At 38.5% G+C, this 18585-nt stretch overlaps 1 protein-coding gene across 1 annotated transcript; it reads right to left on the bottom strand.

The window, feature by feature from the left end:
- Positions 1 to 30: 30 nt before the first annotated feature.
- lmbr1l (limb development membrane protein 1-like) lies at positions 31 to 16937 on the bottom strand. The gene is made up of 17 exons (XM_061736142.1): positions 16744 to 16937; positions 8173 to 8257; positions 7159 to 7192; positions 6700 to 6839; positions 6167 to 6270; positions 5909 to 6032; positions 5754 to 5822; positions 5594 to 5658; positions 5211 to 5283; positions 5029 to 5115; positions 4838 to 4914; positions 4678 to 4755; positions 4508 to 4581; positions 4015 to 4105; positions 3811 to 3877; positions 2217 to 2378; positions 31 to 1697 (listed from the first exon to the last, which is right to left on the bottom strand). The coding sequence occupies exons 1-17, from the start codon at positions 16804 to 16806 to the stop codon at positions 1612 to 1614; spliced, it is 1479 nt and encodes a 492-aa protein (XP_061592126.1). The 5' UTR covers positions 16807 to 16937; the 3' UTR covers positions 31 to 1611.
- Positions 16938 to 18585: the final 1648 nt, after the last annotated feature.

Here is an 18585-nt window from a genome sequence, read left to right as displayed (position 1 = left end):
TCCTGATATTTAAAAATGAAATATCAGTTTTATGGAAATGTTAAACCAGAGTAAAAATGAACAATAAACCTCTTTTTCATCTTTGAGAACAATTTTGAATATTATTTCATCTCAAATGCATCAAAATGGACCAACTATACCGCCCAAAGAGAAATTAATCAAAATGTTAAGAATGGATCCCAAAATGCCCATAAATAATAAAAACAAACACATAATAAACTTTTTTTTTTCAAAAACCAAAAGACACCCCCCCCAAAAAAACAAAAAAAAACCCCACCCACCCACAACAAAAGGAAAACTAAAAGTGTTCAATGTAAAATACATATTATAATTAACCTGAGAGAAAAAGAACATTACACAACACAGAGGATGGTGTTGGATTTAAGAGACAGTGTCCCCTGCTGGTTAAACCAGCTGCAAATAACCTGCTGATACAGCAGCATAAGCAAACGGTGACACATGATCACCAACACCCAGTGGAGGATGAGATACTGCTGATAATATGAAACTGATATTACTAATGTAAAAGTGATGCTGGTAGAAACTGCACACCTGACACATCAGATATTCTGAAACTGTTCTAGCTTTCACCAAACCCAGATGAGATGAAAACCTTACCGACTACTAATGTATAAGATAAAGAAACATTTAGTGAACTTTTGGTAAAAGTTAAAAGTGTGCTTTTGCATAATATTGCACTTCCCCCAAAGAACTCTTGATTCACAGTCTGATTGGCTAAGGCATTTGTTCCTCTTGAGTGTCACATGGCATTCAAAGGTATTACGTAGGACAATACCTAAAGCTTTTAGATGGGTTCAGTAAATCTCAGAACTCAGATTCAGCATGCTTACTGTTTAAAAACCCAGCTTTGATTTTTAATCACCCTAGAAAACACCTTTCTTCCAGGTTTCAAAAGGAGCTGCAACACTGACACTATAACATCAATCTTATATTCCCTGTGTAACCTCTAGATCCACAGATAACAAGGTGCTGTGTCCTGTTTGCTCGCATTAACAACCTCTGCTTATTAACCAACATAACACTGGTGCAAAATGAACCAACACATACATGTAAGCAGAAGATTCCCAGTCTAAAAACAACTGGTACAACTTTAGAGAAAGGCATAGGGAGTACTTAGTTATCCTGAAAAGGAACAGGAAATTACATCAGCTATAATGTAATATTTCAAAATAACTCTGCTGACTTTCACATGTGTCAACAGAGCAGCTGTCCAAGGATCCTCTTTTTTTTTTTTTGTGAAAGGCATTATTTTTGCAGGGAGGTTGCTCCATTGTTCAATACTACAACATGGCTTGAATCCCTTTTCCTCTTGTTCCAGTCGTCCTCATGATGACTCAGTGGAAGCAGTCAAATATGGGCACAAACCTGGACCCAAATATATTAGCCCTTAAAAGATGGCATCAAGGTGTGCTCCCACTTAATACAGCGCAGACGCACTTACTCCATTCACCCCTCTCGAGTTAATAAGACTCGATTTTCGTATCAACCCAGCTATGGGATTGAATTTATAAGACTTTCTCTTTACTCCAAGTGTGCATCTATGGCTCAGTTTCTCAATGTTAGGAAAGGCAGGAATGAGGACAAAGACGATCACTGGATTTTCGACAGTCCACTGGCCAGGAGGAGTCTGAAGGGTACTGTGGACCGTGACATGGTTAAAGGTAGCCTGTGGAGTCCTGCAGGGGAACCAAACAAAGAAAATAGATTACCATCATTCATAATCACAAAGTAGAGCACCCAATCTGTAAAACTAGGGAAAATACAGATTAAAGGTGAAATAAAAGTATTAATCACTGAGCAAAAGTAAGCCAGGAACCACTAGGAAAAATGCAGGAGAGCTGCCATGGTGCAGAGATGCTATCTGTACTGAGGAAGGGGATTGCGTGTATGTGTGCGCATTTGGCGTGCCCATGTTCCGAGTGCTTGTTTGTGTTGGGTGGGGTTTTTAGAGGGTGTGTGTGCTGCAAGGGGTCTAGGGTGGTGTGCCTGAAGGTCCCCCAAGGGGACCGACTCTCCTCTTGTCCCTTTAAAACTTCCTGAAAGAATTGTATTCTTTCTATCTGAGGAAGAGAGACCAGCCCGTCGGGAAACGGGGCCAAAGGTGGGGGAACTAATGTCACAGCTATCAGAGTGCAATGAATTTCAGGCCAGCACAAAATAATTCACTTTTATATTCAAAATGGAAGGGGACTGACCAAAGGCACGGATGAGCTCTCTCTGTACGGCCCAGGTGACTGTCTTTATCAGCGAGGCAGAGGTGAGACCAGCAAACAGCATGTTGTAAAGGAAGACGATGTAGAAGTTCCCAAGCCAATTATATCGACCAAAGTCTCCCAGTAAATCGAAGCGGGTGATTCCTGAAGTTATGAAAAAGAAGCAAAAAGCACTGTTACTCACACAAATCAGCTTCTTAAACCGGTATTTGAGCAAGAATACTGTGGGGGATAGAATTTATTATATGCATACGACCTCTTGTGGACATTATTAAAATTGCAAGTACATTGATTATTTAACAGCTCCTCAAATGTCATAGCTGGCATGTCCAACTTTCACCCAATTCATACCAATAATACACTTTCTGGTATGCATTGGTTGTTTTTTCCCCACCTATGTAAATATAGACATCAAAAGAGAGAATAGGACTATATTAAACCCTTTTCTTGTTTGTATATGTTGCATTATCCTTCAGCAGTTTAACCAAGGTCTGCAATAATTATAAGTCCTATAGGCAAGTATTTTATTCTGACATTTCAGCTACTGTCAACTAACTAGGCTCATACTGGAGAGCAGAATGTCATATTATTGCCATTTGTTCTCCACAACATCCGGCAAGTTGGCAGGCCTCTGTAGCCAGAACCTGCAGTATGTGAAGACCTGGTTCAAGTGCTACACAAAACTCACTGAAAGTACAGAGTAACACACACACACACACACAACCAGCTGTAGTGCAACTTGATGGAATTGGGTCAGCCCCAACCAAGCTGCTTGGTGTGCGCAAAACATTTTGATTTTAATTTTTGCTCCCGTGTTTATAAGCTGGAGCACATTATAAGGTTAGGTGTCTTGTGCCCTGTTAAATTTGGACATGTTCTTCTTGCATTCAGCAAAATGAATTCTAAATTTGTGTCCAGTACTAGGTGTGTTATGCCACTAATGTACAGACAGTAGACTCTAGAGAAGCAGTGAGGCTGGGCAATTAATCAAAACTGACATTCAGAACAGGTACCTGATGAAAATCTTGACCATGTCATTTATGAAAACTTTTCTTTAATTCTGTTATCCCTTTACCCACTACTGGTTCATGCTCAACACTTATTTTAAAATAATGAAGATATGTACTCTTGTCAGAAAAAATGTAATAGTTGAGCATATTTACAGCAAGAACCATGTCCTTGTGAGAGCAAAAAATAAAAGTTGTTCAATAACTGGAAATGAGGCAGTATTCAATTAGTTGTGATACTTATTTGAGGTCATACACTGGTCAGCAGCCTGGATGAATGTATGCAGCTGCAACAGTTTAGCAATGAACCGGTGGTGCACACACCATGCAGCTGGTGAGAAGAAAGATTTGTAGAGTCTGTCGTAACATGAGATTTACTGGCTAAGTATTTGTGGAGACTGAAATAACAATGGCTTGTTTGGTGTACAGGTAGGACATGTTGAGACAGGGCTAACTGGTTGGTAGCAACTGAACTCTCAAAATAAAAACAGACTGTTATAGGTGACGACAATGCTCTAGAATATAGTTGCCACATGGACGCATTGTTGCGATTTATGCCATGTTCTTACCAAGCGTGCGTGAAAAGACTGGCAGTGCAGAGCTCAGGATAAGCAGTGAAACACAGTTTGCAATTATCTGGAAGAAATGTAAACATTTAGGAAAAACAAAAAAACACAAGGTTACTATGATTGCTTTGAAAGCAAAAGGCATCATCAGTTTCAGATACATCTTACTGTGAGGTGAAATACATGTAGCAGCTAACTGCAAGATACCTGTGTAAGGTTGGTGTCCTTTGCACGGGGCAGGAGGCCACAGAAGAGCGAGGAACTATAGAAACCCACCACTGAGGACAGCATTAGGTAGCTAAAATTCATTTTAAGGACAAGAGCAGTTGACATGGAACACGGATGGTAAATACTTGCTGAGCGCATCAGAACATAACTTTAATGTGTGAAGGCAGCAGCGTGATTCACCCGTACTGACTGAACACTAAAATCTGTTTGTGAGTGGCTGTGTCAGAGCTAACTGTTGATGACTGTGTATCATCAACAGTCATTCCGCATTTTCATTTTGTTGAACTGTACTTGTTGACATGTCAGCAAGATTACACAAACTACCAAGACTAATGTGAATAAACTTGGAGTGATCAAACACTGCCACAAAAGGGCACATTAAATGTTGGTGAATAGATTCAAACTTGAACGATAGGGTGATGGCTTTGATGGAAAACTGCACTTGATGTTGGTTAATGGAATGAAAGGATACAGAATGAGGAGTACTTGAACTGCAGCACCCAGTAAGCCAAACATGGAGAAGGAGGCCATCCCCAGGTGAGGGTCCTGCAATTCAAACAAAACAATTATAAAAACACACAGATCACCAGCTGTGGCACGCCATGCATGAAATGTCCGCAATGTCTTTAAAGCAACTCTCACCTCCATTCCTCTGGGCAAAGCTGTCTCATCAAGCAACAACTCCAGTACATTGAAACAGACCATCAGTACACACATCACCTGAAGGCACAAACAGCAGTGACAATCTGTGTTACTAAATGAAAGATTAAAGCAGAAAATTAATAGTTTAAATCATGTGTACCGTTAGTGCAAGGAGCATAATCATTGCAAGGGGATACCCAAGGTTTCGTTGCCACGGGGACGCTTTCCGACGCATCTCTGTGGGGGAAGAAAAAAAAAAAACAGAAAGGAACAGGAATAAATGAGTGTCTATTGTTGTCACATTGGAAGAAACTCTGCAGAAAGGAGCTTCTTCAGTCAGCGCCACCTTACCCAGTGCAACACGCTTGCTCCTGACTGTCTGGTACTCTCTCCTCATAGCCTCCATGTTGAGCTTGACCCAACATGACGGTTTGCCACCTCCAGTCACATATATGATAAAGACAAAACTGTCAGGCATCTTGAAAATGAACCGTTAGCAAAAAAAGAAGAGTGGCATTAGTCAAACCCCTTACAGTTGAGTTTCCTGTAGAGGGAGTCTTCCTCAAATGCGGTGCAGTTTAGAGTATCTTCTACATCTTCCAGCAGCTGCAAAGGACAGGATTAACACATGATAAAATCATAACCCATTCAAAATTGGAATAGAATTCTTTCATTTCTTTAACGCATTAATTTCAACTGCAGAGTACATCAACAATATGAATATTACAATATTGAACATGCATACAGTTGGTTTTTGGTATGTTTTATTTGGTAACATTTATTGGTTAAACACACAACCAAAACAGTTTAATATCACTATAGTACATCGGTTCTGAAACTCACTCAGCAAACTCATGATTAGGCTGTAGATATTTACATCTTATTTTCTTTGTTCTAGTTTCATTTTGTGACTCACCCGTGGTTTGACTAGCAGGCTGCCTGTAACACTGAACATTCGAGACAGCCCGAAGGGGGTACAGACTAGGAAATGGAAAAAACAAAAACAAATTCATATGTGAAAGTCACAAAGTACAGTTTTAAAACCTTAAAAAAAATTGTGGCTGAGATATACTAACACAAGAGCAGCAGCACTCCACACAGAGAGATGCCCGAGTACAGGTAGGGAAGGTAATACTCCCACATGTCTGCAAATCAAAGAAAGAATATAAGAACATTTCAAAAACTACTTGTAATACCATGCGAAACCTGTGGATATAATCAAGTGACTCACCATATAGACTCTTTCTGGCTATGTTGTCATGGAGGAAAGCTGACGCCACCCACACAATGCCCAGCACAAGCAGAGCCAGCAGCAGCAGCAGCACAACTGCCTCGTACACTCGCGCCATAACTCCCTACAAAAACACAGAACAGGTTTGCTGATCAGTATAAATCCAATTTCTGTGAACTTATAGTAAGTGGGCTTTTTTTTGTTAAATTTCTTGAGAATTTTGAGCTGCTATCTGAAAGCTAATGAGAAACCTGATACCTTTTTGGACCCAGCAAATCCCTCAGACTCGGTGAAGAAATAAGCAAAGGGCATGAGGAAGACCAGGGACAAATTGGAAAAAAGAAAGACTAGGTTCCACAAGCCTGTCGAGAGAGGAAAATTAATTCAGAACATTTATGCAAACGTTAATTAGTGCTTGAATTGCAATAAAGAACAGTACCACTATCCACCACTGAGAGGCATAACCCCTCCAACAGTGTAGTATGACAAGAAAGACTGACAGAAGAGAACTGCTATGTTTAAAAAACAATCCTAGTAATGGTAAAAGATGATTGGCATAATAAATTCTCCATGCATGACAGACACTACATTACTTATTTACTTCAGGACTTCACTGTCATCTATTCAACAGCAACTGTCAAACTTTTCTGAAATAAATAGCTGCTGTACCTTTTTATTTATTTATTTTAAAAACCCAGTTTACTAAGCATACTACGAGGTCAAAACTATCTGAATTAATAATAATTATTATCCGTGTGGACACAGGCCCATGTCGCATTGGCCAGATTTACCGTGGATGAGAGATCCATTGAGCCACTGCATGTAGTAGCTCTGTGGGAAGGTGAGCAGCACCTCATTTGACAGAATGGAGATGGGGAGAAGCAGCACCGCACACACTGCAACAGACAGGGTGAATGTGCACAGCCAAAGCCTGGGAGGAAGAGAAAGACAGTTTGAGTATAACAACATGCATGTCTATGTATGTGTGTATGTCCTCAGTGACACTAATCAGCCTTGGTCAAGGGCCAAGGTGACCAAGGGAGAAAAAAAAAAAAAAAAAAAGTGCCAGCGTTAAAAGGCAAAGTACAAAGTGACAGTGAAGTCATATAAACCACATCCACAACACAAGGGAATAAATCTAGAGATAAACAAGCCCTTTGATCACTACAATTGTTGAACAGTATGGGAAATGATTGACTGTTATTGAGGACAGATTGCATTTGACTTATAAATCAGAGGTTTTTACTTACGCAATTTTATTGACAGTGGCATCTTCAATGTCATCTGGGGAAAGAAAAATATGAAGTCAATTAAGTTTATTGCGAAAGCAACGATTTTCTGGTTTTGCATGCATATATCTGACTTCACTGAAGTAAGGTTTGACCTGGTGTGCTTATTTGTAAAGATGTTTCCTCATAACACAGCTTACAGATGCCTGCAGCAGCATATGAGTGTACTGTATACACATGCTGTACTGTAGGTAAACAAGGGTGATCTGCAGTAGTGGAGGACCAAGTCTACATGAAGATGAAGAAAGTACGAGTCTCCCAGGGTTCAGAGAGGGGTGTGAGTGGGGGGCCAAGCATGTTTGGAACATTTTGTACTCACAGAACCAAGAAGAACCCAATTACATATAAGCAGAAATTTTTAAGCGTGTACACCCTTCATTTTAAAAATGTGACAGAGGAACACAGGAAAAACAGTTCAATGTCACACATCTACATCTTAAATGGATGAGTTATTGTCAGTTTAGTCCTATGTAAATATGTCACAGCAGTTGATTTGTAGTAGGAGAGCGAGAGCAAGAACCAGTTCTTGAATGGGGACATAACTGTCATTTGGCTCCAGGACACAACAGTGCTTCTGCTGTTGATGCACATAATAAGAGGTGAGCCCAATTCATGGAATGTTTATCACTTAGAAAAACGCTCCAGGCTCCAGCCCAGTCACACTGGAGCACGGACCTGGCTATCCCAACAGCCTACATCTGCTTTCAATAGTGCAAAAACCTACTGCATATATCATTCACCGATGAGCACAAAGCAAGCCTTTGAACAAAGATTTTCTAAACAGTACCCGTGTTTGCTTGAAAAGTGTTGCCAACATAATCTGTGGCAAGAAATTCCAAAACCCCAACGTAATCAGTACGCTTGTCAATATTGCTGCTTTCCCTCAAGGCAATTTTCCCCAAGCACTTGATGGACTGCTTTCTCACAGATCTTTATGGAGGCCTATTTACACATGTATAACACTTTAAGACTCACCTGTGACAAACTCTGCAGTCTTCTTGAAGTGTGTGAGAATGAGGTAGCACACCATGTAAAGGCACGTGAACAGGAGGACACATATCTGCAGAGGGGACACAGGAGTTTTGTCATTTCTCTATATATTTATGCAAAGACACAATGTTTAACTTCCACAAAAAAAAAAACAAAAAAAAAAACTGTCTTGCCAACAATCTGTCAAATACTGCTGCTAAAAGATGCATTTTAGTTCAAATCATTAAATAGATGGTCTAAAAACAATATTGGTTTATCCATCTATCTTGAAAAAAACAAAGCAAAAGACAAAAGGAGGCAAAACAAGAGATAGGGTGTTGGATACGGTGGATAAAAAAAAAAAACCTAACAACAAAAACCCCTATTGACCATTTCATTTTGCATGAGCAAACAAGGCAGATGGAGGTCAAGGATTACCCCCTTTCTCCAAATGGAATGGGGTCATAGTGAGATGGGCTGAGATGGATTAAGAGTGTAGGAGATAAGGGTTAATATGAGTAAGGGAAAGGCTGATATATAAATTCAAATTTAGGTTAAACCTACCGGTACATTCATTCACTAAACCGGTTGTTTGGCAAAACACTCAACATTTCAACTAAAAAAAAAAATTGTTAAAATATCTGTTATACACCAAACAATAGAAATGATTAAACAACAAGGTATTTTTGATAGTTTAGACTTTGGCACAAAACAAAAAAACAAAAGAAAACTTGCTGGGTCTGTATCATAAACCTTGCTAGAAAGTTGTATTCATGGGACATTAATAAAATAAGATATCTTGGGCAATAATGTCAGTGATAAATGGTGTCAGTGCATTTAATTCATGCATCATAATGGCATCAATAACCAACAGATGCTGGCCCTCCCCCCCAGCCTGGTCAACCATAACAACTCACTTTGTTACAACTTCACTCACATGAGCATTCACCAGCATTCCTACTCCACGTTTTAGATATTTTTGAATACTCATCTACCAAGATCAAATCCTTTTTCCCGATTATGGCTGTATAACTATCCAGTAGAGTCAAAGTCAGACCCAGATGAATCAGTTTAATTCTTTGTATTAACAGAATTAGGATGGCTGGCCAGGCTAATGCCACTCAGCATGTGCGCAGGTTGATTCATGACAACAACAACAGAAATTAACACTACTGGAGAAATGTTAATTGTATGCTCAAACCTACATGATGCTTTTCAAACTTCCATGTATCCAAGTTTAGTTACAATAGTCTAATCCTCCTAATTTATTGTGTATATCATGAATACTGTAAACCAAAACGATATAAAAAAAGGACACATTAAACCATCCATGGTGAAAGTTCACATCAACACTGGTGCTTCTACTATGCTAAATAAAAAATTAAATTAAAACATACAAAAAAAAAAAATTGAATTTATGTCCATGGCGCAGCTTGTGTAGTTCACACACACATTCATGTTCATCTGTTTACAAATATGCAGCATTTTACTAAGTAGGAATGATCGCCAGTAACATAACAGCTGCATCATGCCAACAAAGGACTGCGTACAACAACTAATCAGCTCAGTCGGTAAAATTGTTGCAGCATAATTTGGCTTGGCTAATCCAAAAGAAAAGCAGGGAACAAAGGATGGGTATTTGGTGAGAAATAAGTGAGGGCTAGAATAAAACCTGTTTGGTCCACGTGTTAATTGGTGGTGTCAAGAGGTGAGAGCACCAAGCAGGCCAATTAAAAAGGAGCGTTTCAACATTCTCAGCATGTGCACAAATTTGAACACAAAGCCCAAGTAGAATTCAATATGAAATTCACAATTTATTCTATACACTTTGGTAATAATGCAAAAGGTATTAAAAAAAAGTTTTACAATATAGCTAAGTATTGTCTCCCCCCCCCCATGAGAATATCTCATGCTGCCTGAACCAGGCAGAAACTGGTCAGCAGGTGGAAGGACCTCTCATGCATAAGACTTTTTTCCCCTTCTGATGACACCTTTAATCTGCAACTTCAAAAATCACATTACCATATTTTGTCGACCATAAGACGCACCGACAATAAGGTACAATATCAATGAAAGGGGCTATTTTCATACATTAGGCACGCCGGGTTATAAGACGCATGATAAAACATATATAAAGCGAAACATAAGAGTCATGTTAGTCGAACTTTATTCAACTCATTCACAATAACTCAGTATATTATTCAGTGGTAACAAATACAGAAAATTACAGTCGCATTTTAAATCATACGTTTTCCACAAATAAAAAGTGGTGGAGGTCCCCTGAAGTTAGTGTAAGGTTGGAACAACGTATTCCAACATTTGATTATGATTAAATTGTGATGATTTGAAAAATTGGTTTACGCTAAAAACCTAATGTTGGCTTAACGTTTAATTGCAGTAAGGTAACATGGAGTAGATGTTGGTTGCTTCCCAGCACTTAATAGTTATCTAACGTTGCAACCCGTATCAAACCAAGGACCGACTTTAATGTGTCAGGTGAATGGTCCGACAATCAATCAAGTGGAGCGGCTTCGCCGCTTACCAAAGTCGCACTAAAACATTTTGACAGATTTTTTGAGCGCAGTGTACTATAAATTGTTTCGAGGTCAGTAAGCACAACAAAATTCACAAATAAGGTACACTTGATTATAGGTCGCACTGTCAGTTTTTTAATCAAAAATTAAGGAAAATAAAGTAGTACGGAAAATATGGTATCCGCAAGAATATTATAACTTGCTCATGATTCTCTTATTGTGCTTTCAACATTGGACACAAATATGATATAATAGTGATCACTATGTCCTACTTTCTCTCAACAATCCTAAAAAACAGTCACTCCCAACGAAACACCCCACAATAAACTGGCAAGTTTTTCCCAGTCTGACTTGACCAGCACTTTTATGAATAATGCTCTCTCTCACAACCGTTCTTAAGTTGACTAGACATCTTAATACACGCTGATGCTGGGTGCCCCACTTCTTCAATCCAAGATCCTCTTGTGACCTTATATTCTGCTGCACATTTATCCTTTCTGATCCCTCTAGGCTCAGCAGGCATGTGTATACTCCCCTGTTCGACCGTTGACAATTTCTCAAAGATGATTGCATTTATGAAAATTATTCCCGTTGTGGCTTAGTTGATTTACAACAGCACATCAACTACAGGGAAGGCAGAAATCTGGCAGGAATCAAACTTTCCCATTACATATGTGGTTTGTTTTAGGGCATGTTTGTACCTGAAACCAATACTGCTAAGCAGTAATAAAGACATGGGAAGTGAATGTATTAATTATGCGGTAATTCTTCATTTTTATTATGGATAACAGCACAATCCTTTACATCTAATCAGCATTTGTAAAGAGTGATTGTTGACAGCTTCCATGCATTGGTTTCCATGTCTTTCAGTGCAATAAAAACAACCGTGCTTTTTATCTAAATACATTTCTCAGCTTTAACATTTGCTAGGTTTCATTGTATCATGTTCAAATACCGGTAAATGTAATGTTTTTATGAACTGTATTCTGTTTTCATACATATAACATCCAGCATTTTTTTTTTTTAATTTCCAGCCTTCTTTCTTTCAAAAGATCCCAAGTTACATGAAATACCATTTAGTAAGAAAATTAAACTGTATTACAAGTGACTTGCATGTGACGTACAGAGACTTTATAAACAGTTTTTAACTTTTGGAAAATACACAACACAAAGCTGAATACCCTTGAATTTACACATCTACCCTACATTTATCATTTTAAAATGATCTGATGGATTCATATCCTTGGCCTAAACCCTTTCAGTGCTGGAGCAGCTGACAAGCATGAGAGGGAGCACAGTGTAGAGGTGGTAAGCCGTCCACCTGAGGCTCACTAATAGCATTAGGTCTCAAGTTAAAAGGGTCAAAGACAAAACAAGGGCATTTGCATACATACATGCACTTAATGTTACTGCAAAAAAGAAAAACTGACATTACACCATGTCCTTGGGGAAAGTAGAAAAAACAACTATGAAAAAACTTGCCAACAAGCACAAGCATTGTTTCCATGGGAATTAAGAGTGTAACAAATAGTTGCTGATAATCACATGCACTTGATTATTAGCAGGTGTGGCCGTTTTCTATACAAGTAGATGTTTTGAACGTTTGCTGAATTGGACCCCTTACACATGTATTAACACAATGACAAGGAGGAAATGCATCAGCAATGATCTTAGAGAAGCAATTGTTGTAGTCCACCAATATAAGAGGGATTATAAACAGGGGTGCACACAAGCCGGGACTCCAGGGCTAGTCTACTGCATGTTTTAGATGTTTCCCTGTCTTCAACACAGCTGATTCTAATCACTGGTCGTCATCAACATGTCATCAAGGTTTACACAACTCTGTTTGTGACACAGCCTTGTCTATCAGGGTTGTGTTGAGGCAGGGAAACATCTAAAAAGTGCAGTAGACTGGCCCTCGAGTCCCAGCTTGTGTGCACCCATGATTATAAAGATGATTATAAAGCCATATCCCAACTATCTGGGTCCATCACTCTACAATGAGAAAGCTTATTCTAAAGTGAAAAGAGAGAGGTCAATCTTGCCAGCAAGTTTACATCAACTGGGAGAAAACCCATGCAGGCAGGGGAAGAATATGTATTGCAAACTAAATTCAGACAACATTTTTTGGGTCGTGGTGACAGTGTAAACCAGCACATCATCTTGCCGCCCGTTACATTTCGTAAGATGACAATCAGGAAAAGACTCCACAAGTAGGGCTTGCTTCAAATGGGTGACAAGAGAAAACTATTGCTATGTCTGAAATCTCCCCATCCTCACTATCTATTATCCACTATAAAGGGGAGTTCTGTATAGGGGACTATAAAGTGAGCTCATCAAGATACAATACTCACTATGTGGCAGGTTTACAGTAAGTGTGCAGCAATACAGGGAGTAGGGGATAATTTCTTGCTAAAAAACACATGGTTAACAGACTTGGGTTTGTAAAAGATGCATCTGACAAACCCCAAGACTTCTGTAACAATATGCTTTAAACAGAAGAGACCAAAGTAGAAAAAGTGTCACTTTTTGCAAAAAGCAAGTACAACATAGCTTCAACACATAAGAAATGCAAAGCATGGTGGACCACAGATGATAATTTGGTCTTATTTATTTACAGCCGCATATCTTAAAATAAGCCATGTGGCTTATTTTGAGTCCGTTTTCTATTTTAAAAACAAAACTGAACAACATCTCCATTAGCAGTTGAACTCTGTAAAAAGGTTGCTAAACTGTTGAACAACGTCTTACTTACAGTAGCTACTTCATGTCAAGTTAGAAAGTATATCATATATCAGAGAAAATAACTGATACAGAGGACAACTCAGCATGTTTAGGCGTGGCTACCTGTCACCTTTGAGTGACAGTTTCATGATATAGGCCTGGTAAATCAGGGAAGGTAACATATGATCAGTCATACTGATAAATCAGTCAGTGATTTTTTTTTTTTAAACCATATAAACAGCATTTATGTTTAAAATTAAATTGCCCAAGTGAAAATGTATCTGAGGTCTCTGTCATGAAATCCGCCGAAAGTACTCTAAAGTTAAATGTGAAGCCTCTAAGGAAAAAAATAAAATAATAATAATGCCTGTAAACCTCAATGAATAGATCCAACGTTGTGAAAAAGAGTAGATCAAAAGAAGTCCACACTGAAGTGTCATACAGACACAGCTCCTTCAAACCGTTTCTGTATTTTGGATTAACCTGTGTTAATTAATATTAGCATGAGGTAATAAATGGGGTTTTGTTATTTACCGTATATAAAGTTTTACTTAAATGTTATGAAAAAAGGTTGGATAGGATTATTTTCTGTATTTTAAGATCTGGGAAGGCCCAGATATTTTAATTTATCCATTACCGGTAATCTGTTTTTAGCAGCACAGAAGAACTTCTCCAACTTTTGTATGTGGTTCCCCATGCAGTCGTTTTTAAGATGCAAAGATTTTCTTGTTTGGTCTATTGCTTAGTCACTCATCTTCTCTTCAGTCATTACTTTCTATAACCTTGTGAGTTTCTCTGCCATGATTTCTACTTAAGACTCTGTTAGCTAGTTTCTTTGGTGATATTTGGCATAACACCATAAAGTAACAGGCAGTTCTTCCAAACAAATGGCTGAGATGTAAGTTCATTGTTACTTTGCTGGTTTGTGTCAATGGTAGTGATGAAAATATGAATGCTAGACTACTACTATGACGCTTTTATCCAAAGCGACTTACATCTGAGAGAAGAAACACACCAGTTCACCCGGGGAGTAATTAGGGTTAAGGGCCTTTCTCAGTGGCCCAGGGTGGTTCATCTTGGTTCCCATTCCAGACCCTCGCCGACCTCTGTAGCCACTAGACTACCACTCCCACAGACAATACTTTCTAAAGCATTAAAATATCCTTTCAAAAGGAAACAAACTGACATTTAACATGAAATCAAGTCTTTTGGTCCGCTTAAATTTTTATGCCATGATTCACCAAACCTTAAAATGGTGCTTCAAGTGGGAAATTCTGTGATTTTCAAGCAAAGCTGACCCATTTTGCTACCAACCGTACACTCACACAGCAACTTCTACGGTGGTGCTTCTAACGTACCATGAACCCTTAAATTTCTTTGTGCTCGCTACACAAATAACCAGGTACTTTGAAACTGTCCCACCCCTGCGTATGTTTTTAATTGTCTAGCACTAGCAGTGTAGCCGCAATTGAATTGGCTGATGCTTGTGTGGAAGCATTAAAAGTTGAAAATTCCATAACTTCCAAAGTGAGCAATGCTCTGTCCGCAACCAAACCACCAATTCAGTGCTGCAAGACTTGACGTCACCCCATTCAATTTGCTCGGGATGCAAACGTGTGATTATACTTTAATGCAATTTGAAGGCAGATTTAATAAACATCTCCAATAACTTCAAAATGGAAAAATCTTAAGGTGTCATTTCAGAATATAAATATTATTGAGGCTTTTTGCCCCCCTCTTCTAAAATGATCTTACTTTTTATGTTATTACCATGGAAAACAATAACTTTTTACCAAGATTTGACTTGTTGATGGACAATTTTAACCAATCACATTAATACTGCCTAGAACTAAATCTAAGCCATTTGAGCTGCAGAACCAACACCCTAGGGATGGGCGGTATGGACTAAAAAATGTATCACGATAATTTCTGGCATTTATCCCGATAACGATAAAAATGACGATAAAAAAATACCAATTCAACTCCACCTTTGTAACTATAAATCTATCACCACATTCAGTCTTTGGAGCCCCCAAAACACTGCTCTAAAATAATACTGAATACTACTAAACGTCATCAATGGGAATTTATCTTCCTTCCTTCCTTCCTTCCTGCTTTCTCTTTCCTTCTTCCCTTCCTTCCTTCCTTCCTTCCTTCCTTCCTTCCTTCCTTCCTTCCTTCCTTCCTTCCTTCCTTCCTTCCTTCCTTCCTTCCTTCCTTCCTTCCTTCCTTCCTTCCTTCCTTCCTTCCTTCCTTCCTTCCTTCCTTCCCGTACGTTGTGCGTGGATTTAACGCAGAACCATAAATCAGCTTTACACAAAAACATCATCAACGGGAATTTATCGTTTTTACCACGAGATGACAAATTCTTATCGTGAGGAATTTTTTTGACGGTTTATCGTGAATGGTAAAATATCGCCCATTCCTACAACACCCACATAAAAAAAATAAATAATAAATCAGTTACCCCAGTGATTTTTGTGTTATGGCATGTACAACTGAAATTAATCTGCACTACCTGTTTGCTGCAGCAGTTTATCAGCCTCCCTCGCTGGATCATTAAATAGCCATAAACAGGTTTGCTGGGTTGTGGATACACAGATGTGGCTCATCTTTGCTGCTGGTTCTAATATATTTACAACGTTCTTATCCACTGATATTGAGTGAACCAAAACAATGTGCTACGTCAACACTGTTTCATAAACATGCAGCATAAAAATGTTAACACACTGCTTGAAGACACCCTGTATCAGCAATTCGTCAGTCACAGGAGGGACAGGTATGGGCGATTCCACAAGGGTTTTTTCAGGGTTAAAGGTCAGTAACATCTGCCTTGCTGGAACTGAACTGATCATTCAGTCAAGTCTGAAGTTCAACAGACTATTAGTTTTACACAAACTCCACCAAAGCTCTGAAAGAACAATGCAGGTTAAATCAGTAAATAAGCAAAAATACCCTATATACAAGTTGAAGACCAGACTATGCACTATATTTTCCAGCAGCATATGGGCTGCAGTAAAGTGAGACGAAACAAAGCAGAAAGTGGGGAAAGAAACACTAACGAGTTTTGTTTTATGTCGAGATGGTAAACTTTTACAACTACATAGTGCGAAACAAACGTTGCTGAAAGACGGCGTGAATGTTTAAAAGTGGTTTAAAAAGTATACTGCATTGTTTGTGGTGAGTCCTCCCACTAAAGCCTGAAATCGACGCAGAACCTACGGCGTAAGGTACGCGGCGACGCGCACCATACGCCGTAGGCACTGCGTTGGTGTAACGCAGAACCATAAATCGCCTTAACTCGCTCCGAGTCACTTACTATAGTCTCCCGGACGCGGTTGTGGAAAAGTTGCTCTCTAACCGACACGTCGTCTGTTTCCATTCTCCGAAACCATGCCAGTATCCTCAGGCTTAAAAGCGCTGAGAAAGGGGAATTGTTAAAATGTTAAAAGACGGGGCATCTTCTTCACACAACGGCGGATGCGTCCATCCGTTAGCTGGGCTGAGTTTAAAAAGCTAATCTGCTGCATCGCTGATGAAAACCAGACCAGCAGGAGGGGTCGCTGGGGGCGGGGCTTAACCGCGGGGGCAGCCCGGCCACTGGCTCAGATAACTGTCAATCATAATTAAGTTGTTTTTATGAATGAATGAATGAATGAATGAATGAATGAATGAATGAATGAATGAATGAATGAATGAATGAATGAATGAATGAATGAATAAATAATTTAATTCGACACTCATTAAAAAAAAGTTGTTTTTCTTACGTTTCTCTCAACGCAGATAAAGTACAGAAGAGTATTAGGGCCAGGCAGGATAAAAATAAAAATAATATTTTAGAGGAGGAAGATTTTGTTTTCATTATGCACTTCGAGAAAAAAAGTCGAAATATGGAGAAAAAAGTCAAAAAAAATCGAGATTAATGTTGAAGTGGAATTTCGAGAAAAAAGTCGAAATGTTGAGAATAAAGTCGAAATGTCGAGAAAAAAGTCGAAGTGTTGAGAAAAAAGTCGAAATGTCGAGAAAAAAGTCGAAATGTCGAGAAAAAAGTCGAAAAGCAGAGATTAATGTTGAAGTACAATTTCGAGAAAAAGGTCGAAATGTTGAGAAAAAAGTCGAAATGTTGAGGAAAAAAGTCAAAATTTCGTAAATAAAGTTGAAATGTTGAGAAAAAAGGCGAAATTTCGACTTTTTTCTTGACATTACGACTTTTTACTCGAAGTGCACAATAAAAAAAAATCTTCCCCTCTCACATTTTTTTTCTCTTGCATGGCCCTAATACTCTTCCGAAGATAAAGTAATTATGACACGTAATGACAACTAGAATCAGAATCAAAATCAGAAAGAAGTTTATTTCCAAGTAGTTTAACACACACACAAGGAATTTGTTGTGGTGATTGGTGCAAGGCAAGGCAAATTTATTTATATAGCACAATTCAACACAAGGTAATTCAAAGTGCTTTACATTGACATTAAAAGCAGCAAGACATAATTAGACAGTAAATAACAAATAAGATTAAAAAAAATTACGAATAAGATGATGAGAAAAGAAGTAAAATAATAAAAAGCACAAGCTGTTAAAAATAAGGGCAGTAGAATACAGCAGGTAAGTTTACAATACAAAAGAACAAATAGGCCTAATATTACAGGAAAAAATGTACAAGTTGGTTCTAAAGTGCCAGAGTAATGAGTCTGTCGGGAAAAAAAATTTACATGAGGTGAACTGGGATGTGCGTTAATGTGATGCATAAGGTCAGGAGTGGAGTCTTTACTTTACTTTACTTTACTTTAATGTAATGTAGAGTGGGGTGGGGGGGCAGTCTGTGGTAGACTAAGACACTAAGAAAGGCTTTGCCTTTGCCTTCATCACGAAGGTACTCTTTATTTTCATCATTTTTTTATTATCTCATTCTGTACACCAGTGAACTTAAGAGGAAACTACTTTAACTCAACTTAGTTCACTTAGTTCACAAGAATCTATAAAGTACAACAGAAATAGATTCAAAACAAAATGAAATGCTTCTATCATAATAATGTATCAATAATAATAACAACTAAAGTGCACAACTGTTCTTACATTTGATGATTAAAGATTTTTTCTTAATAAAAATCAACTTAAAAAAAGGTTTAATAGCAACACTTTCTTTTTAAGATATATATT

Source organism: Cololabis saira, chromosome 12 (assembly GCF_033807715.1).
Source record: "Cololabis saira isolate AMF1-May2022 chromosome 12, fColSai1.1, whole genome shotgun sequence".
NCBI lineage: Eukaryota > Metazoa > Chordata > Actinopteri > Beloniformes > Belonidae > Cololabis > Cololabis saira.
The sequence above is the reverse complement of the archived record's forward strand: the minus strand, read 5'-3'. Positions and strand labels throughout refer to the sequence as shown.

What these genes read in the sequence shown, in the direction of transcription:
- lmbr1l (XM_061736142.1), bottom strand. Translation starts at nt 16,806, where the DNA reads ATGGAAACAGACGACGTGTCGGTTAGAGAGCAACTTTTCCACAACCGC. An exon ending in GATTTGCTGGGTCCAAAAAG is followed by an intron (nt 6,033 to 6,166) that starts GTATCAGGTTTC and finishes GTGTTTTTGTAG; the next exon opens with GGAGTTATGGCGCGAGTGTA. An exon ending in AGGACACCAACCTTACACAG is followed by an intron (nt 3,878 to 4,014) that starts GTATCTTGCAGT and finishes CATTTCTTCCAG; the next exon opens with ATAATTGCAAACTGTGTTTC.